The sequence below is a fragment of the Molossus molossus genome, unplaced genomic scaffold (genome assembly GCF_014108415.1).
Source record: "Molossus molossus isolate mMolMol1 unplaced genomic scaffold, mMolMol1.p scaffold_m16_p_15, whole genome shotgun sequence".
Taxonomy (NCBI): domain Eukaryota; kingdom Metazoa; phylum Chordata; class Mammalia; order Chiroptera; family Molossidae; genus Molossus; species Molossus molossus.
This window is the reverse complement of record NW_023425350.1, coordinates 30,042,144-30,061,501: the sequence shown is the minus strand read 5'-3', so window position 1 is coordinate 30,061,501 and position 19,358 is coordinate 30,042,144. Positions and strand designations below refer to the sequence as shown.

The window sequence follows — 19,358 nt, the reverse complement described above, 5'->3', positions numbered from 1 at the left end:
AAAACTGAAAGAAGTTTTAGAGATACTTATCACCAGTAGTAATAACTTCCATTTATTGAGTGTCAACTATGAGAATGTAATATATGTTACAAACTTTCTATACATTATATCCAGTTCCAAGAGATTTTTTTAAAAAATATTGTGGCTCATGGAGATTATATAAATTGCTTAAAATGAATTTCAGAATCAAGATTTAAATGTAGGTTGGTCTCATTCCAAAGACTCAAACCTTACTACTGAACAATAGACAGCAGTGAAACAATACTTTTAACATGCAATTGCTCCATTTGTCAATGCAACAACTGGAGGTTTGGGAGGCAAGCAGAGGGGAGGAATGTAAGAGCAGTATAAGATAATCAATATAAAAAATAATAGGTTAGACCTTTAGGAAAATATTTTTGTTTTACATATTCTGCCAGCTAGCGGCCCTATTTCACACTGAGCCACTGGGAACAATATTTGATTTTTACATTACTGAATCAAAATTTCTACATTTAACATTCTCCAGTCATGTTCCTTAATTATGTATGCATAAGCCTGACTTAATGATATTTTACATTACCCTAGAACTAAAGGAGAATGTCTCCTCAACTACCATTAGCATCCCTTGGCCAGTCCTTGCCCAAAACCCCAATGAAAATATAAGATATGCCCTGGCCGGTTTGGCTCAGCAGTTAGAGCATCGGCCTGCGGACCAGAGAGTCCCGGGTTCGGCTCCCACTAAGGGTACGTACCTTGGTTGCAGTTTGTCCCTGGCCCCATGGGGTTGAGTGGGTGGCAATCAGTCAATTGTCTTTCTCATATCGATGTTTCTCTCTCTCTTCCTCCCTCTCTCCTTCCCGCTCTATCTGAAGATAAATGCAAAAATGTCCTCGGGTGAGGATAAAAAAAAAAAGAAAGAAAATATGAGATATGCCTAAATAAGAAAGAATTCATGAAGTGCCAACATGTAGAAACTAAAAGATACACATGTCACTATCCATGAAAAAGAAACCTACCCTATTTTAAATATTTTAGGAATTTTTAGGATATTTATAAATCCCTTAGTACTAAATATGTTTTTCTACACAATGAAAAGTTTGCCATAATGTGAGCATAAGAACTGTTAAACATTTTTCTATGCAGACCTAAAATTAGGGAGCATTTAATAAAGCAGTACTATTAGCAAAGAAATTTGTTTTAGTTCAGACAATAAGTAGTTACAGTTCTGTAATTTCCTTTGAGATAAAAAGTATTTGAGTACAATTTTTACATTTAAAACCATCATATCTCATTGAGAAATATCCTATGCAATACACGTGAAGGAGTTCACAGCTTCTATCATGTTGTTTAATGCAGTGATATAAAGATATTTTTGTTTGATTTCTTTAACCATATGACCTTATAATTATTTAAATGATTTTTCTCAATGGAGAAATCACAACTTCCAGGCTTAGATGAAAAAACAATATACTCCATAATATTATAATAGTACCCAAAACAAAAACATTCTAGTATTAAAGTATATTAGCAACAAGGAAAACGTTCTGGGTTCATTCTGTAGTGAGAGAGAAGAAGCAGGAAGTGGAAAAGAAAGCACCTAAAACACAACAAAGAAGAAAGAGACAGCCCTTCTGTTGGATTAACTGAGAAGGTCAAAATGAAAACAAGAAACAAAAGGGATAGGACTGGAGAGTCCAGTGTTCCTCTGACCTACATTCTGTCACACACACACAACTGCCAAGTATAAAACTGCCTTATCCCACTTAGTAGGCACATTGTATATGAGGCTCATTTTGCAGCTAAAAACAGTAAGAGTTCCTATTATACGTGTGTATAATATTCAGTATAATAAATATTAGTGAGAAAAAACACCAATTATAAATTCACTTTTTAAAACACTAAAAATATTTCTATACAATGACCATATAACTTACAAACATTTCCTGTATTGTCAAAGCTGGTCAGAACATCTTCAATATTCAAAGATCCACTATTATGCCTAGAAATAAATAAAACATTTTTTCAATGATTCTGAAATATTAAGATTTGCTCATCTTTTAAAAAAGCTGAGACAGCATTGTGATACACTCTATACTAATAAACCCTTCCATGTTGTATTTTTATAATATTTCTGCCCACTAGAGGGAGAAGGAAAAGAAATAACAGTATATAGTCCTACAGTATTTAATAAAATGACATTTCCTGAGGGTTAATCTATATTTTAAAGTACTAATATTTTTATTATTGTTGCTTTAGTTATATAAAAGTGGGTTAATTATTAACATTTTTAAAGATAACAAAACTAAACAAAACCTTACACTTGGAGAATCTCAAAAGAAAAATAATCAAGCTCTAGAACCTCAATAATACATAAATGTCCTCTACAATGGCCCAAAGAATTCAGAAAGTCAGTCGCAAGGAACTAACCAACCTTCTGGTCTGCACATTCCATCTACAGGGAATTTTACATGTCAGAGGGCATGTTCTTTGTATCTTTTGCCCATTAATCTTTTTTTTATTATTATTTAAAAAGTAATATTGTTAAGGAATTTGACCCCATTGTAACTGTTTTTTAAATTAATTTATTTTTGTTACAGATGTTTCTAATTTTCCCCCCAGATACCCTCCTCCCTATCCCGCACCCCCACCCACCCCTGCCGCCCCAAGCATTGTTGTCTATGTCCACTGGTTAGGCATACATGCATATAAATTCTTAGGTTTATCTCATCCCTCCCCTCACGCCCTCCTCTGAGGTTTGTCAGTCTGAACCATACTCCTTTCTATGTCTCAATTGCCCATTAACTTTAATTCCCCTCCTCTTAATTCTAATCTCTCTTCACTTGAAAGCCCTTTAACTATTTAATTTAATTATTGATATTTTATTAATCCTTATAAAAGATACTAGTCTTCATATACAAATGAACCCAACAGTCAATAGGTCATAGAGTTTAAGTTACTTTTCCAAGGGTGGTAAAATATTGGTACTAATGCATCTACAATATTCTACATTCTACCCTATATACCTTACACCTATAGTTCTTTAGTTATAACAGTTTATAATAACCATTCATAATAAAATTTACCTCATCAACACTAACTTTGTCATTAAAACATATCATAAATAATATATAGTGTTATGAAATGAATTGTTTTTCCCCAAAATTCACATGTTGAATCTCTAAACCCTGGTACCACAAAATGAAATGATAATTATGTGACATGAAAGAAGGGGTGTTAGCTAATGCCATGGTGATAATCGTTTTACAATATATAAGTATATCAAATTAAAAAATTGTACACTTTAAGTTTACACAATGTTATATTTCATTATATCTTAATAAAACGGGGGGAAAAATATTACCAATAGCCAGTTTCTTCTTCCCAAAGCCAACCAATTTTTTCACAAGTACCTATCCTAGGAACTGAGGAGCTTTAAGTTTTTCCCAAGAATGACCTGTGGAGTAAGGACTAAGGAGCAAGTCACGAGGACAAATAATTATTTGGAGAGGAAAAATAAAAGCTACTAGAGAAAAAATTTGATGCCTAAAGGTATCAAGAGGTTGAAACTAGAGGTTAACAGTAAGCCAGGGATAAATATGACACCAGCACACAAACAACAAAAGAAAAAAATAGGTAAGTTGAACTTATTCGAAATTTAAAATGTTTGTGCATCAAAGGACACTCTCTAGAAAGTGAAAAGACAACCCACATGATGGGAGAAAATACTTGCAAATCACATATCTGATATGAGTCAAGTAACCAGAATATATAAGAAACTTTCAGAATTCAACAACAAAAAGAAAACCCAATTAAAAATGGGAAAATTACTTGAACAGACATTTTTGCAAAGATATACAAATGGCCAATGACCACATAAGAAGATGGATAACATAATAGTCTTTAGGGAACTGATAATCAAAACCACTGTGAAATGTTTCACACCCACTACAATGGCTATAATTAAAATTAATAACAATAAAGGAAACAGCAAATACTGGCAAGCATAGGGAGAAACTGGAGCCCTCATACGTTCCTACTAGGTAAAATTGTACATTCACTGTGGAAAACAATTTGGCCATTCTTTAAAAAGTTAAACATGGAGGGACTAAGCAAAAAACAAACAAAAACCACCTCATTGACATAGACAACATGGTGATTACCAGAAAGGAGGGTAGGGGGAGCTAAAAGAGGGTATAGGAGGATAAATTGTGATGGAAGAAGATTTGACTTGGGGTGGTGAATACACAATACAATATGCAGATGATGTATTATAGAATTGTACACCTGAAATCTATGTAATTTTATTAACCAAAGTCACCCCAATATATTAAATAAAAGAAAATAAAAATAAGTTAAACAAGCAGTTACCACATGACCCAGCAATTTTGTCCCTCCCTCAGTACCTACTTAAGACAATTAAAAACATATATTTAGATAGGGAGGAAGTTGTCTGTGGGAGGGAAAAGGAGAAACATCTGTAGCAAAAATAAATTAATAAAAAAAAAAAAAAAAGGAAGGAAAAAAAACACACAAATATTCACACAAAAACTTGTACATGAATGTTCATAGTACCATTATCCATATTAGCCAAAGAATGGAAATAACCCAAATGTCCATCAACTGATGAATGAATAAACAAAATGTGGTACTAACCACACAGTGGAATATTATTTAGCCATAAAAAAGAATAACGTACTGATACATGCTATAACATGAATGAATCAAAAAAGTTATGCTAAGTGAAAGAAGCTAGACATAAATGGCCACATATTATAAGATTCTGTCTGCAAATCTAAGCAGACAGACTGTAGATTAGTGGTTGCCAGGGATTAGAGGTCAGAGGAAATGGGGAGTTAATATTAATGGGTATGAGGTTTGTTTTTGGAGTGTTGAAAAGTTTCAAGAATTACTGGTGATAGTTGCATAACTATTATGAATATACTAAAAACCACTGAACTGTATACTTTAAAATGGTTAAAATGATGAATTGTATCTTGCTTGATTAAAACTTGGTCCAAAAACAAAAAACAAAAAAACTAAGCCAGACTGTAGAATGGGCCCTAAAAGACTGCATAAGAATTAATAGGAGGGGTTTTCAGAAGGAAAAAGTTTGAAAAAGTTGATTCTAGGTGCAATTTACTTTGGAGTAGTACTATTAAAAAAAAATGGCTAAGGAGATATTTTAAGTTTTATATCTGCTAGTTACAGGAAACTAGTAAATAAGTTCTACATATAATACATAAAATTTTTTTAAAACATCAAGAGAACATTTCAATTCATTGAAATTTTGAACACATAGGTGTATGTAAGGAAATGACATAAACAACCAACCATGACAGGAATTTTTTTAAAAACTAGAAAACAGCTATAATTAGCCTATAGAAATCTATGATTAAGTTCCATTAGAACACGACTTCAAAGGATTAGTCGTTTAATTTTCTACATACTCTGGATCATATTTGAAAGGTTCTATTAAGTTCCTTCTAAAATACACACAAAGACTTCCGGTCAAGATGGCGGCATAGGACAGTATCTCGTCCTCCCACAACCACATCAAAGTTACAATTAAACTACAGAACAACCATCACTCAAAACTGCCTGAAATTGAGCTGAATGGAAGTCCTACAACTACGAAATTAAAGAAGCAGCCACATGGAGACTGGTAGGAGGGGCGGAGACAGACGGGCTAGTCCCACACCCACGTGTAGCGGATAAAAATCAGGAGGACACATCGGCTGGGAAGGTCCTCTCTGAGGACTAAGGGGTCCCGGCCCCACACCAGGCGCTCTGCTCAGGGTTCCAGTGCCAAGAAGAGAATCCCCATAACTTCTGGCTGGAAAAACCAGCGGGAACTGAGGCTCAGGGAGGCTGAGGCAGCTGGAGCCCCAGGCAGCTCCTCTTAAAGGGCCCGCTCAAGGAATTACTCGGACTCACTCCCTCTAAGCTTGAAGGGGAGGCAGCTCAAAGGGTGCCAGAGACATACAGGGAAGAACTGAACTGTTTGGCATTGAAGCAAGGGCTAAAGAGGGGGCTTTCTCTGGGACAGACGTACTGTCAGAGGCCTTTGTTCCTTTGGTGAGCCCTTCCTTGGGGTGGCAGACACCCACCATATCTGGGACTCCAGCAACATGGCTCACACTGGTAGCCCCACCCTGGTGATTCCCTGAGGCCCCGCCCCACCCAACTTTCAGGCCCACCCAAGCTGTTGCCAGTTGCTTACCCATAGGATTGGCCTGACTTGGATCCTGCTTCAGGTTTTCCTAAATTCTTTCAAATAAGCAGCATCTGGTCTTAGCTAGCCCCATACCTCTCGATAACTAATATATATAAACAGACACAGGGAGGCAGTCATAATGAGGAGACAAAGAAACAGGTCCCAAATGAAAGAACAGAACAAAACCCCAAGAAAAGAATTAAACAAAATGGAGATAAGCAACCTAACAGATGCTGAGTTCAAAATATTGCTTATAAGCATACTCAGTGAACTTAGTGAGAACCTCAGCGAACTTAGTGAGGGCCTCAAGAGCATAAAAAAGGACCAGTCAGAAATGAAGGAGGCACTAACTGGAATAAAAAATAATTTAAACAGATTCAATAGTAAAGTAGGTAAAGCCAAGAAGCAAACCATCGATTTGGAATATAAGGAAGCAAAAAACACCCAATCAGAACAGCAAAAAGAAAAAAGAATACAAAAAAATGAGGACAGTGTAAGGACAACTTCAAGCGTGCCAACATTCACATCTTGGGGGTGCCAGAAAGAGAAGAGAGAGAACAAGAAATCGAAAACCTATTTGAAACAATAATGGCAGAAAACTTCCCTAACTTGGTGAAGGAAAAAGACATACAAGTCCAGGAAGCACAGAGAGTCCCAAACAAGATGAACCCCAAGAGGCCCACACCAAGACACATCATCATGAACAAAATGCAAAAGGTTCAAGACAAAGAGAGAATCCTAAAAGCAGCAAGAGAAAAGCAGTGAGTTACCTACAAGGGAGTTTCCATAAGGATGTCAGCTGATTTCTCAAAAGAAACTTTGCAGGCCAGAAGGGAGTGGCAAGAAATATTCAGAGTGATGAAAAGCAAGAACCTATAACCAAGATTACTCTATCCTGCAAAGCTGTCATTTAGAATCAATGGCCATATAAAGAGTTTCCCAGACAAGAAAAAGTTAAAGGAGTTCATCACCACCAAACTGTTATTATATGAAATGATGAAGGGTCTTTTTGAAGAAAAAGATAAAATATATGAACAAACAAAATGGCAATGAATACATATCTATCAACAATGGAATCTACAAACAAAATGAACAGGCAGAACAAAAACATTCTTGTAGATACAGGGAACATTTTGTTGTTTGCCAGATGGGAGGGGGGTTGGGGGAATGGGTGAAAACGGTGAAGGGATTAAGAAGAACAAATTGGTTGCTAGACTGACAAACTTCAAAGAGAAGGGGGTTGGGGGATGGGAAGAAATAAACCAAAGAACTTATATGCATAACCAATGGACACAGACAACAGTGTGGGAAAAGGTGTGAGGGGGGCGGGAGTGGGGAGGAGGGGGGTCAATGGGGGAAAAATGAGGAACATCTGTAATACTTCAACAATAAAGAATAAAATAGAGACTTCCGGTCAAGATGGCGGCGTAGGTAAACGCGGTATCGCGTCCTCCCACAACCATATCAAAGTTACAACTAAACTAAGAACAACCATCATTCAAAACCGCCTGAAATCAAGCTGAATGGAAGTCGTACAACTACGGAAATAAGAAAAAAAAAAAAGCAGCTACATCCAGACCGGTAGGACAGGCGGCGGCGTGAGGGGGGGGGCGGCGGTGCGGCAGCGAGACGGGCTGGTCCCACACCCAAGTGTGGTGGATAAAAATCAGGAGGCTCCCGCGGCTGGGAAGGTCCTTCCTGAGGACTGAGGGGGTCCCCGTCCCACACCAGGTGCCCCGTTCAGGGTTCCAGTGCCAGGAAGAGAAGTCCCCATAACTTCTGGCTGGAAAAACCAGCGGGAACTGAGGCTTAGGGAAGCTGAAGCGGCTGGAGCCCCAGGCAGCTCCCTAAAGGGCCCTCGCACGGACTTATCGGACTCTCTCCCTCTAAGCTTGGAGGGGAGGCAGCTCGAGGGGCGCCAGAGACATACAGGGAAGAACTGAGCTGTTTGACACTGGAGCGAGCGCTGGAGAGGGAGCTTCCTCGGGGACAAACGTGCTGTCAGAGGCCTTTGTTCCTTTGGTGAGCCCTTCCCGGGGGCGGCAGACAGAAGCCATATCTGGGACTCCAGCAACCTGGCTCACACTGGTAGCCCCGCCCTGCTGACTCCCTGAGGCCCCGCCCCGCCCCGCCCTACACAACTTTCAAGCCCACCCAAGCGGTTGCCACTTGCTTAACCATAGGATTGGCCGGTCTTGGATCCTGCTTCAGGTTTTTCCTAAATTCTTTCAAACGAGCAGCACCGGGTCTCAGCGAGCCCCATACCTCTCATTAAATAATACACAGAAACAAACACAGGGAGGCAGCCAAAATGAGGAGACAAAGAAACAGGTCCCAAATGAAATAACAGAACAAAACCCCAATAAAAGAACTAAGCGAAAGGGAGATAAGCAACCTAACAGATACTGAGTTCAAAATACTGCTTATAAGGATGCTCAATGAACTTAGTGAGAACTTCAGTGAACTTAGGGAGGGCCTCAAGAGCATAAAAAAGGACCAGTTATAAATCATGGATACACAGTTAGAATTAAAGGAGGCATTAACTGAAATAAAGAATAATTTACACAGCTTCAATAATAGAGTATGTAAATCCAAGGAGCAAACCATCGATTTGGAATATAAGGAAGCAAAAAATCCCCAATCAGAACAGCAAAAAGAAAAAAGAATCCAAAAAATGAGGATAGTGTAAGGAGTCTCTGGGACAACTTCAAGCGTGCCAACATTCGCATCTTGGGGGTGCCCGAAGGAGAAGAGAGAGAACAAGAAATCGAAAACCTGTTTGAAACAATAATGGCAGAAAACTTTCCTAACTTGGTGAAGGAAACAGACATACAAGTCCAGGAAGCACAGAGAGTCCCAAACAAGATGAACCCCAAGAGGCCCACACCAAGACACATCATCATGAACAAAATGCAAAAGGTTCAAGACAAAGAGAGAATCTTAAAAGCAGCAAGAGAAAGGCAGCTAGTTACCTACAAGGGAGTACCCATTAGGCTGTCAGCTGATTTCTCAAAAGAAACTTTGCAGGCCAGAAGGGAGTGGCAAGAAATATTCAGAGTGATGAAAACCAAGAACCTACAACCAAAATTACTCTATCCTGCAATGCTGTCATTTAGAATTGATGGCCATATAAAGAGTTTCCCAGACAAGAAAAAGTTAAAGGAGTTCATCACTACCAAACCGTTATTATATGAAATGATGAAGGGTCTTTTTGAAGAAAAAGATAAAATGTATGAACAAACAAAATGGCAATGAATACATATCTATCAACAATGGAATCTACAAACAAAATGAACAGGAAGAACAGAAACATTCTCATAGATACAGAGAACATTTTGTTGGTTGCCAGTTGGGAAGGCGGTTGGGGGAATGGGTGAAAAAGGTGAAGGGATTAAGAAGCACAAATTCATTGCTAGACTGACAAACCTCAAAGGGAAAGGGGTTGGGGGGGTGAGAAGAAATAAACCAAAGAACTTATATGCATAACCAATGGACACAGACAATAGTGTGGGAAAAGGTGTGAGGGGGGCGGGAGTGGGGAGGCGGGGGTCAATGAGGGGGGCGGGAGTGGGGAGGAGGGGGTCAATGGGGGAAAAATGTGGAACATCTGTAATACATTTTACATCCAACAATAAAGATTTGGAAAAAAAAAAATTAAATAAAATAAAATACACACAAAAAATACAAGAGAACAAAGCTGCTTTAATATTGACCTCTGCTGTTAATATCACTACTGTCAACTGATGGTCACTGGCACCAATTCAACAGCATCAGGAATCCCCAATTTAGGGTGCAGTGAAGGAAACTTTATTCAGTACAAAACTGCTCAACAGTGATACAGCCCAGCTATGAAAACAACACAGCTGTGAGGCAGCCCTGGGGCCAGGCAGCTCTGCTCTGCTTTGCCCTGTGCTCTGGTCTGCTCTGGCCTCTGCTGGTCTGGTCTAGGAAAATGCACTCCCACAGCCAGAGGGGAGCTGACTTATGTAGACAGAAGTCCTTGTCCCTGGCCCCTGATTGGTCTGTCCTCACACAAATGAGGACTCCAAATCCTCATAGTTTTATTGGTCCAAAAGGCACTGTTCTGATTGGTCAGTGAAGAAGTTGATGGGGATATACCTGTGCAGCTCTGTTTGGATGGGGAACATCTCAGTCCTACTGGTTGAAATAGGATTCCATGAACTCCATTATAAGGGCTGGCTCAGATGCAAAAACACAGTGCTGGCAGGCAGTTTAGTACAGAGGCAGGTAGTTCAGTGCAGGCTTCTCCATGAAGTAAAGTTTACATGAGAGGCCTCTGTGTAGAAATGGCTGCTAGGCTATATTTTTGTTTTAATTTGAGCCCAGTTAGCCACCAGTAGCCTTTTTTAGTAGTTATCTTCTTTCTCAGGATTCACATTACTAACATTAAAACTATACTTTTAAAATATAAATTCAGCCCTGGCCAGTTTGGCTCAGTAGTTAGAGTATCAGCCCGCGAATCAAAGAGTCATGGGTTTGATTCCGGTCAAGGGCATGTACCTCGGTTGCAGTTCACCCAGGCCCTGGTTGGGGTTGTGCAGGAAGCAACCAGTCGATGTGTCTCTCTCACATCAAGGTTTCTCTCTCTCTCTCTTTCTTTCCATTTCCACCCCCCCTCCCACTCTGAGATAAATAAAAAAATATTCTCTGGTGAGGATTTTTAAAAATAAAGTAAAATATAAGCTCAGTGTTCACATTTGCCTCATATGCCAGCCTTGCCAAGCTTTACATGGGCACCGATGATCACACATACAAGGATAATCTGCATACATCTAATATAATAAGCATACCATTGCCATCACTAGTTTTTATCTAATGAGCACTCGCAGAATACTTACTAAATTCATTGTTCTAAATTCAGTGAGGTGAAGGTTCATTTTTTTCCCTTTTCCTAGAGAAGGAATATATGATCTTGCTACAGTGTATCTGTTTTACTAGAAAGATGTATCACAAAGAAAAAGTCATTCTTGACTTCTTGCCCATTCTAAGCTCCCAGGACAAGCCGAAAGTCAAGAGGCTTCTAATTTAGCAAATTACCATAGCAACAGTAGTCTTATCCAAAGAAAGTAGGATGGTTAAGCCTCTCAGCTTTTGCTATACCTAAAACCCGTTTACATTTATAAATGAATAATTCAGGCAATTCTATGGTCCCAAATATAATGAAGTATATTTTAAAGCTTCCAGAACATGTAAATTCCTACTCCACTGAAAATAAGTTGAGATATGGGGGGTGGTGAACAATTTCTAATATCCATATTGTAAACTCTGTACAATAACAGATTCCAGCTTATAAGACTAGGAGAAGGAATTTTTAATGGAAGATTTTTAGTATAAACATCTCCTAGTACCTATTAGTTTTCTATACATGCATCTATCTAATAGCAAGAGCCTCTTCTATAAAGTTCTAAGAAATAAAGCTCCAGAAAGACAAGATTCGCCAACAAATAAAGTATAAGTCATGCCTCCTATTTTGATTTCCTAATTCTTTAGAACAAATATTTTGGAACAGAGTCAACCATTCTCAGATATACAGAAAAGACAACAGATCTTAGAGATTTCATCACCTAATATTCACATTGCCCAGAATTTTGCTTCTGATGAAAAGTTACCAAGGGAAATTCTTTATTCCTTCATTTTAAGTATCATCATGTAAAGCTGACAGAAAATAATGGTCAAAGTTTTAATATGGACCACTGTTTATATACCTTTTAATAATATAAAAAAGATACAACTATGTACTTTGAATTTACAAATTTCTAAATACCCCTCTTGGGGTATTGAGTTCAATCTAATAAAACTTTACACACACACACTTTAAAGGAACAGAAATCAATATGTAGGGAAATTTTAAGAAGGACAAAACTAATAAAAGGTATTGATAAGTATTAATCATCATATATGCATCATCTCTGTTGAACTGTGGCAGGTAATTTTAGGTGATAAAACTAAGAAAGTGAAAATGGGATTTATATTCATCTGTGAGGAACAAAACATCCCCAATGCTTAGCCCTTTATGAGAATCCAGAAGCAGATCCACCTTCTAACATGTATCGATCACCATTCTTCCCCGTAGAGATTGTGATAGTTTTCTCAGTAGCCTCTAATGATTCTGCCTTATACTTTCTCACCCCTGTATATTTTCTAGTGCCTTTGTCCTCATCGGGAATGATTTCTCCCTTTCTCCCAGAACTTTCAAATACTTCCAGAACCAGTTTAAATTGCTGCTCCTCAAGGCCTTCCAAAAATCACTCCTACCTCTAAACTCCTAATATATGTGAAGTTTTCCACTCATCTGGTAATTAGCTATGCACTGCCTGGTGAGAGGTCTTAGAATAGATGGTTAACTTTCCTTCTTATTTAATTATTTGTAATTATTTAATTTTTCACATATTTAAGCTCCTTGAGGACAGTATATCTTAGATTTCTTTTGTTTATCTGCACAGCAGGTGCTAATAAATATTTATTTTTTTAAATTTATTTAAAACTATTAATCACGACCAGAGAAGCCTGTGCAATCCAGCAGCCCACAAGAGTGGTGGGAAGTCAGAGCCCGAGAGGGACTGGTGCAATCCAGCTGCCTGCCCACAGGACCTGCAGGGTCCAGGGGCACCAGAGAGGCCTGTGTGACCTAGCAGGGACTGTGCCATCCAGTTACCCTCAAGACCTGCGGGGTGCTGAAGCACCAGAGAGGCCTACACGACCCAGCAGGGACTGTGCCATCCAGTTACCCGCAGGACCTGTGGGGTGCTGAAGCACCAGAGAGGCCTACCCGACCCAGCAGGGACTGTGCCATCCAGTTACCCGCAGGACCTGCGGGGTGCTGAAGCACCAGAGAGGCCTGTGCGACCCAGCTGCCCATAACATAGGCATAGAGCCGGGTCCCAAAAGGGACTGTGTGATCCAGTTACCCATGGGACCTGCAAGGTGCGGGGGCACCAGAGAGGCCTGTGCAACCCAGCTGCGCACAAGATAGGCTTAGAGGATGTGAAAATGGAGGCAGAGTGAATGGAAGCTACACAGACTATCTCCCAGGACCAAACAGGAATTACAACTAAAATAAAGACAAATCCTCAAAAAAAGCAACAAAAAGCAGCAGGACAGGACCACTTAACCAGGGACACTGGTAGAATCTGTGGAGGCGCAAGAGGGTGGCAGGCTGGGAGCCCACGGACAGCAGCAGTCTTACCTGTGAGCAGCGCTCATGGGGAATAAAGACCAAGCCCACTCCACAGCGCAGAAAGCCGGGACAGAGCGCTAAAATAGCCACAGCAGAGGGAGGGCGGACTGGGCTGGAACTCTGTGGGGACAACCGGGATTTGGAGGACACCCAGAGTTTTTGCTGAGTTGCGGCCACAAAGGATGGTGGCCAGTGTGCTCCTTCCCAGAGTGGTGGAGAAAAGCAGCAGCCCCCCGCCTCCCCCCCTCCCCCCTTGGAGATTCTGCCTTTCCCAGGTGAGGCAAAGAAATGCAAATTGAGGCTCATTAACAACCACCATCTATCCCACCCTCTGGAAATCCTCTTATGCAGAACACCAGGGCTACATTCCAAGACACTGAGTAACTGAGACTACTAGCCTCCTAGAAAAAAGCTAGAGGATAACTGAACCTTTCCTGGGCTTGCAAATTTACCCAGGAAAGTAAGACTTGACAGTGATGTTTAACATGGGTCCTCCCTCGCTCATCCAAACCCAGGATAGGGAGCCATAAACAGCAGAACAGCAACACCACAGGAAAAATTTGGCAGGCTCCAAAACCCACTGAGATAGCCAAAATGGTGAAACAAAGAAACAAATCCCAAATGAAGGAACAAGATAACTCTATCAAAGAAGAGATCAATGAAATGCAGTTAAGCAAATTATCAGAGGTAGAGTTCAGAGCCATGATCTTGAGGAAGCTCAACAGCATGAGTAAGGACATCAGCACCATGAGTAAAGATATAGAAACACTGCAAACCACCCAAGTGGAAATGAAAAATAAAATAGCAGAAATAAAGAACACATTGGAAGGACTAACAAGCAGAGTAGAGGAAGCTGAGGACTGGATCAGTGAATTAGAAGACAGGGTAGAAAAAAATCAACCAATCAGAAAACCAAAAGGAAAAACCAATGAAAAAACAGGAAGAAAGCTTAAGAGAACTGTGGGACAACTGGAAAGCTAATAACATTCGCATCATAGGAGTCCCCGAAGAGCAAGAAAATGGGCTAAGGTTAGAGAATATATTTGAAGAAATAGTGACAGAAACCTTTCCTAACTTGGTGAAGGAAGAAAGCATTCAAATTCAAGAAGCACAGAGAGCCCCAAGTAAGAAGAACCCAAATAGGCCCAAACCAAGACACATAGTAACTAAAATGCCAAAAATTAAAGACACAGAGAGAATTCTAAAGGCAGCAAGAGATAATCAACAGGTTACCTATAACGGAACCCCCATAAGGCTCTCAGCTAACTTCTCAACAGAAACACTACAGGCCAGAAGGGAGTCGCAGGAAGTAATCAAGTTCATGAAAAACAAAGATCTCACTTATTTGTGGAATATAATGAAGAACGGGGTAGTCCCAGAGATGTGGAAGTGGGGTACAGACTGACATTCCCCAGAAGAGGGGGTGGGGGGAAGAGATAAACCACAGAACTTATATGCATGTATGCATGAATAATGCACATGGACAACAAAGCTGGGAACAGGGCAAGGAGGGTGGGGGAGGGGAGTATCAGTAGGAGAAAAAGGAGAAACATCTGTAACAAAAATAAATTAATTAAAAAAATAAATAGGACTTCCGGTCAAGATGGCAGCGTAGGTAAATGCACTTTGCCGTCCTCCCACAACCATATCAAAGTTACAACTAAACTACAGAACAACCATCATTCAAAACCGCCTGAAATCAAGCTGAATGGAAGTCCTACAACTACAGAATTAAAGCAGCAGCCACATCCAGACTGGTAGGAGGGGCGGAGGCGCGAGGGCCGGTGGCCAGACGGGCTGGTCCCACACCCACGTGAGGCGGATAAAAATCAGGATACTTCGGCTGGGAAGGTCCTTCCTGAGGACTGAGGGGTCCCCAGCCCACACCAGATGCCCCGCTCAGGGTTCCAGTGCCAGGAAGAGAAGTCCCCATAACTTCTGGCTGGAAAAACCAGCAGGAACTGAGGCTCAGGGAAGCTGACACGGCTGGAGCCCCAGGCAGCTCCTTAAAGGGCCCGCGCACGAACTTATCTGACTCACTCCCTCTAAGCTTGGAGGGGAGGCAGCTCCAGGGGCACCAGAGACATACAGGGAAGAACTAAGCTGTTTGGCACTGGAGCGAGGGCTGGAGAGGGGGCTTTCTCGGGGACAAACGTGCTGTCAGAGGCCTTTGTCCTTTTGTGAGGCCTTCCCTGGGGTGGCAGACAGCCACCATATCTGGGACTCCAGCAACCTGGCTCACACTGGTAGCCCCACCCTGGTGACTCCCTGAGGCCCTGCCCACCCCGCCCAACTTTCAGGCCCACCCAAGCTGTTGACAGTTGCTTACCCATAGGATTGGCCTGTCTTGGATCCTGCTTCAGGTTTTTCCTAAATTCTTTCAAACGAGCAGCATCTGGTCTCAGCGAGCCCCATACTGCTCATTAAGTAATACACAGAAACAAACACAGGGAGGCAGCCAAAATGAGGAGACAAAGAAACAGATCGCAAATGAAAGAACAGAACAAAACCCCAAGAAAAGAACTAAACAAAATGGAGATAAGCAACCTAACAGATGCTGAGTTCAAAATACTGCTTATAAGGATACTCAATGAACTCAGTGAGAACCTCAGTGAACTTAGTGAGGGCATCAAGAGCATAAAAACGGACCAGTCACATTTGAAGGAGGCATTAACTGAAATAAAGAATAATTTACACAGTTTCAATACTAGAGTACGTAAATCCAAGAAGCAAACCATCGATTTGGAATATAAGGAAGCAAAAAACGCCCAATCAGAACAGCAAAAAGAAAAAAGAATCCAAAAAAATGAGGAGAGTGTAAGGAGCCTCTGGGACAACTTCAAGCGTGCCAACATTCGCATCTTGGGGGTGCCAGAAGGAGAAGAGAGAGAACAAGAAATCGAAAACCTGTTTGAAACAATAATGGCAGAAAACTTTCCTAACTTGGTGAAGGAAAAAGACATACAAGTCCAGGAAGCACAGAGAGTCCCAAACAAGATGTACCCCAAGAGGCCCACACCAAGACACATCATGATGAACAAAATGCAAAAGGTTCAAGACAAAGAGAGAATATTAAAAGCAGCAAGAGAAAGGCAGCTAGTTACCTACAAGGGAGTTTCCATAAGGATGTCAGCTGATTTCTCAAAAGAAACTTTGCAGGCCTGAAGGGAGTGTCAAGAAATATTCAGAGTGATGAAAACCAAGAACCTACAACCAAGATTACTCTATCCTGCAAAGCTGTCATTTAGAATCGATGGCCATATAAAGAGTTTCCCCAGACAAGAAAAAGTTAAAGGAGTTCATCACTACCAAACCGTTATTATATGAAATGATGAAGGGTCTTTTTGAAGAAAAATATAAAATACATGAACAAACAAAATGGCAATGAATACATATCTATCAACAATGGAATCTACAAACAAAATGAACAGGTAGATCAGAAACATTCTCATAGATACAGAGAACATTTTGTTGGTTGCCAGATGGGAGGGGGTTGGGAGAATGGGTGAAAAAGGTGAAGGGATTAAGAAGTACAAATTCATTGCTAGACTGACAAACCTCAAAGGGAAAGGGGTTGAGGGGGGGTGGGAAGAAATAAACCAAAGAACTTATATGCATAACCAATGGACACAGACAATAGTGTGGGAAAAGGCGGGAGGGGGGTGGGAGTGGGGAGGAGGGGGTCAATGGGGGAAAAATGTGGAACATCTGTAATACATTCTACATTCAACAAGATTTAAAAAATAAATAAATAAATAAATAAAAGTTTAAAAAAGTGAAAAAATAAAATAAAATTGTTGCAGCTGGTCTTATGGTTCCGTATATAGTCAACTTTTTGTATATGTTTCATGCGCACTTGAAAATAAGAAGTATTCCACAGTTGTTTGCTGAGTATTTTATGTGTTAATTAGGACTAATTGGTTCATAGTGTTCCTAAAATCTTCTATAATCTTATCGACTACCTATTTTCTTGTTCTATCAATTATTGAGAAATGAATGTTGAAATCACCAACTATAAAATAGTACGTGGATTTGTCTATTGCTCTCATTAATTTTATCAAATTTTTTCATTGAACACAAATGAAAATTTTTGTATTAAAAAATAAATATAAAAAACTATTCATCACATTTTTTCAATCATTCCATAGTGTTGGTTTAATGAATTTAAAAAATATAGAGGAAGACGATGGTGCTCCATTTCAAAACTACTTTCTAAACCACTACTTCTGGCTAGTACAAGAAATTTTTTTAAATGTTTCACAATTTGGAAGCATTTTAGATCGTGCTTCCCCATAATTGTTGTCAGTCTGGGCTCAAATAAACTCATAAAAATTCTCTAAAAAATTAAAAAATAAAACTTTTCACAATTTTAAATAATACAATTCAAATAATACTGAAGACAACAGATAAAAGTAGCTAAAGAAATGTCATAGAAATATGTTGAGAAGAGTTGATATAAAATATCAAAGGAAAAAAATGGAGCCCAGCCGGCATGGCTCAGTGGTTGAGCATCGACCCATGCACCAAGAGGTCACCGGTTTGATTCCCAGTCAGGGCACAGGCCCAGGTTGTGGGCCAAATCCACTGGTGGGGGTGCATGCAGGAGGTAGTTGGTTGATGTTATCTCTCATTGACGTTTCTATCTCTCTCCCTCTCTAAAATCAATAAAGAAAAATAATGTTTTTTAAAGGAATAAGAATGGAGATCCATGGTGGGCAGATAACAGAAAACAAGGAAAAGCGGTAACCATAAATCCAATGTGAACAAAATTGGCAATGGAATGGAATAAACTATTCTTGGTAGAAATCCTACCATACCTAAACAATTTCAGTAATTTTTGCAATTTCCTATACAGTAACAGGATTATAGAGTGAGAAATTGAATGCTCAGAATAATCAATGAGAAAATTAGTTTTACTAGGCCTCAATCCCTTCATCTGTAAAATGAATAAATGGACACATGGCTGCCTCCCAAGAGGCCAGATGTGTGGAAGTTAAGCTAGGTGAAGGGTACATGGAACTCCTGGTACTGTTTTTGCAGCTTCCTGAGATTTCGCAATTATTTCTAAATAAAAGTGTTTAAAAGTACAGACTGTGAAACCAGACCACAAGGGTTTGAATAGAGGCACAATTAATTATTGGCTATGTGACCTCAATCAAGTTATTTAACCTCTCTGGGCCTCACTTTCCTTATCTGTAAAATGAGGATAGTAACAGTATTTACCTCATAAAGTACTGTGTAAATTAAATAAGCTAACACATGTAAACCACCCACAACAGTGCTTATCACATAGTAGGCAGTCAATAGTCAGCCATTATTAATATTGCTATGATTTTATTTTTTAATCCTCATCTAAGGATATTTTCCTATTTATCTTCAGATAGAGTGGGAGGGAGGAAGGGAGGAAGAGAGAGAGAGAAACATCAATGTGAGAAAGACACCCACACGACCCCAACTGGTGCCGGGGACAAATTGCAACCAAGGTACGTACCCTTGGTCAGAATCGAACCCAGGACTCTTTGGTCCACAGGCTGACGCTCTAACTGCTGAGCCAAACTGGGCAGGGAGTTGTTATGATTTTTAATAATGTATTCTAAGATCACATTCAGCTCTAGAATTGTGTATAAACTATTTGGGCACATTTTTAGCTTGGACACCTGTCTTCTCTCCATAACGGAGAATTAAATGTCATATTTATATAGATAAACTTGTATTTATTCTTTCAAAAATGGATATAACACAAACAGCTTGTAGGAAAAACAGTCTTAGTTCACATTCTAGCCTGGCTTCCTGCTATATCCAGGTCATCTCTACTTACCAGGTGGAGAAACACACCTTATTTTAAAAGTTCTCAAGAACAACAGATTTCACATGCTTTCCAGCAATGCTTTCCAGGGCCTTGAAGATGTCAGGAAATTATTGTTGGCACAGTTTACACTTATTGCCTCTTGTCACCAGTGGATG

At 39.9% G+C, this 19,358-nt stretch overlaps 1 protein-coding gene across 1 annotated transcript in view; it reads right to left on the bottom strand.

The window, feature by feature from the left end:
• CAMKMT (calmodulin-lysine N-methyltransferase) overlaps positions 1-19,358 on the bottom strand; it is a 379,656-nt gene that overhangs the window by 346,802 nt on the left and 13,496 nt on the right. Inside the window, exon 3 of the mRNA XM_036262484.1 lies at positions 1,917-1,981. Within this exon, the coding sequence (XP_036118377.1) occupies positions 1,917-1,981 (65 nt within the window). The remainder of the gene's footprint in view (positions 1-1,916; positions 1,982-19,358) is intronic.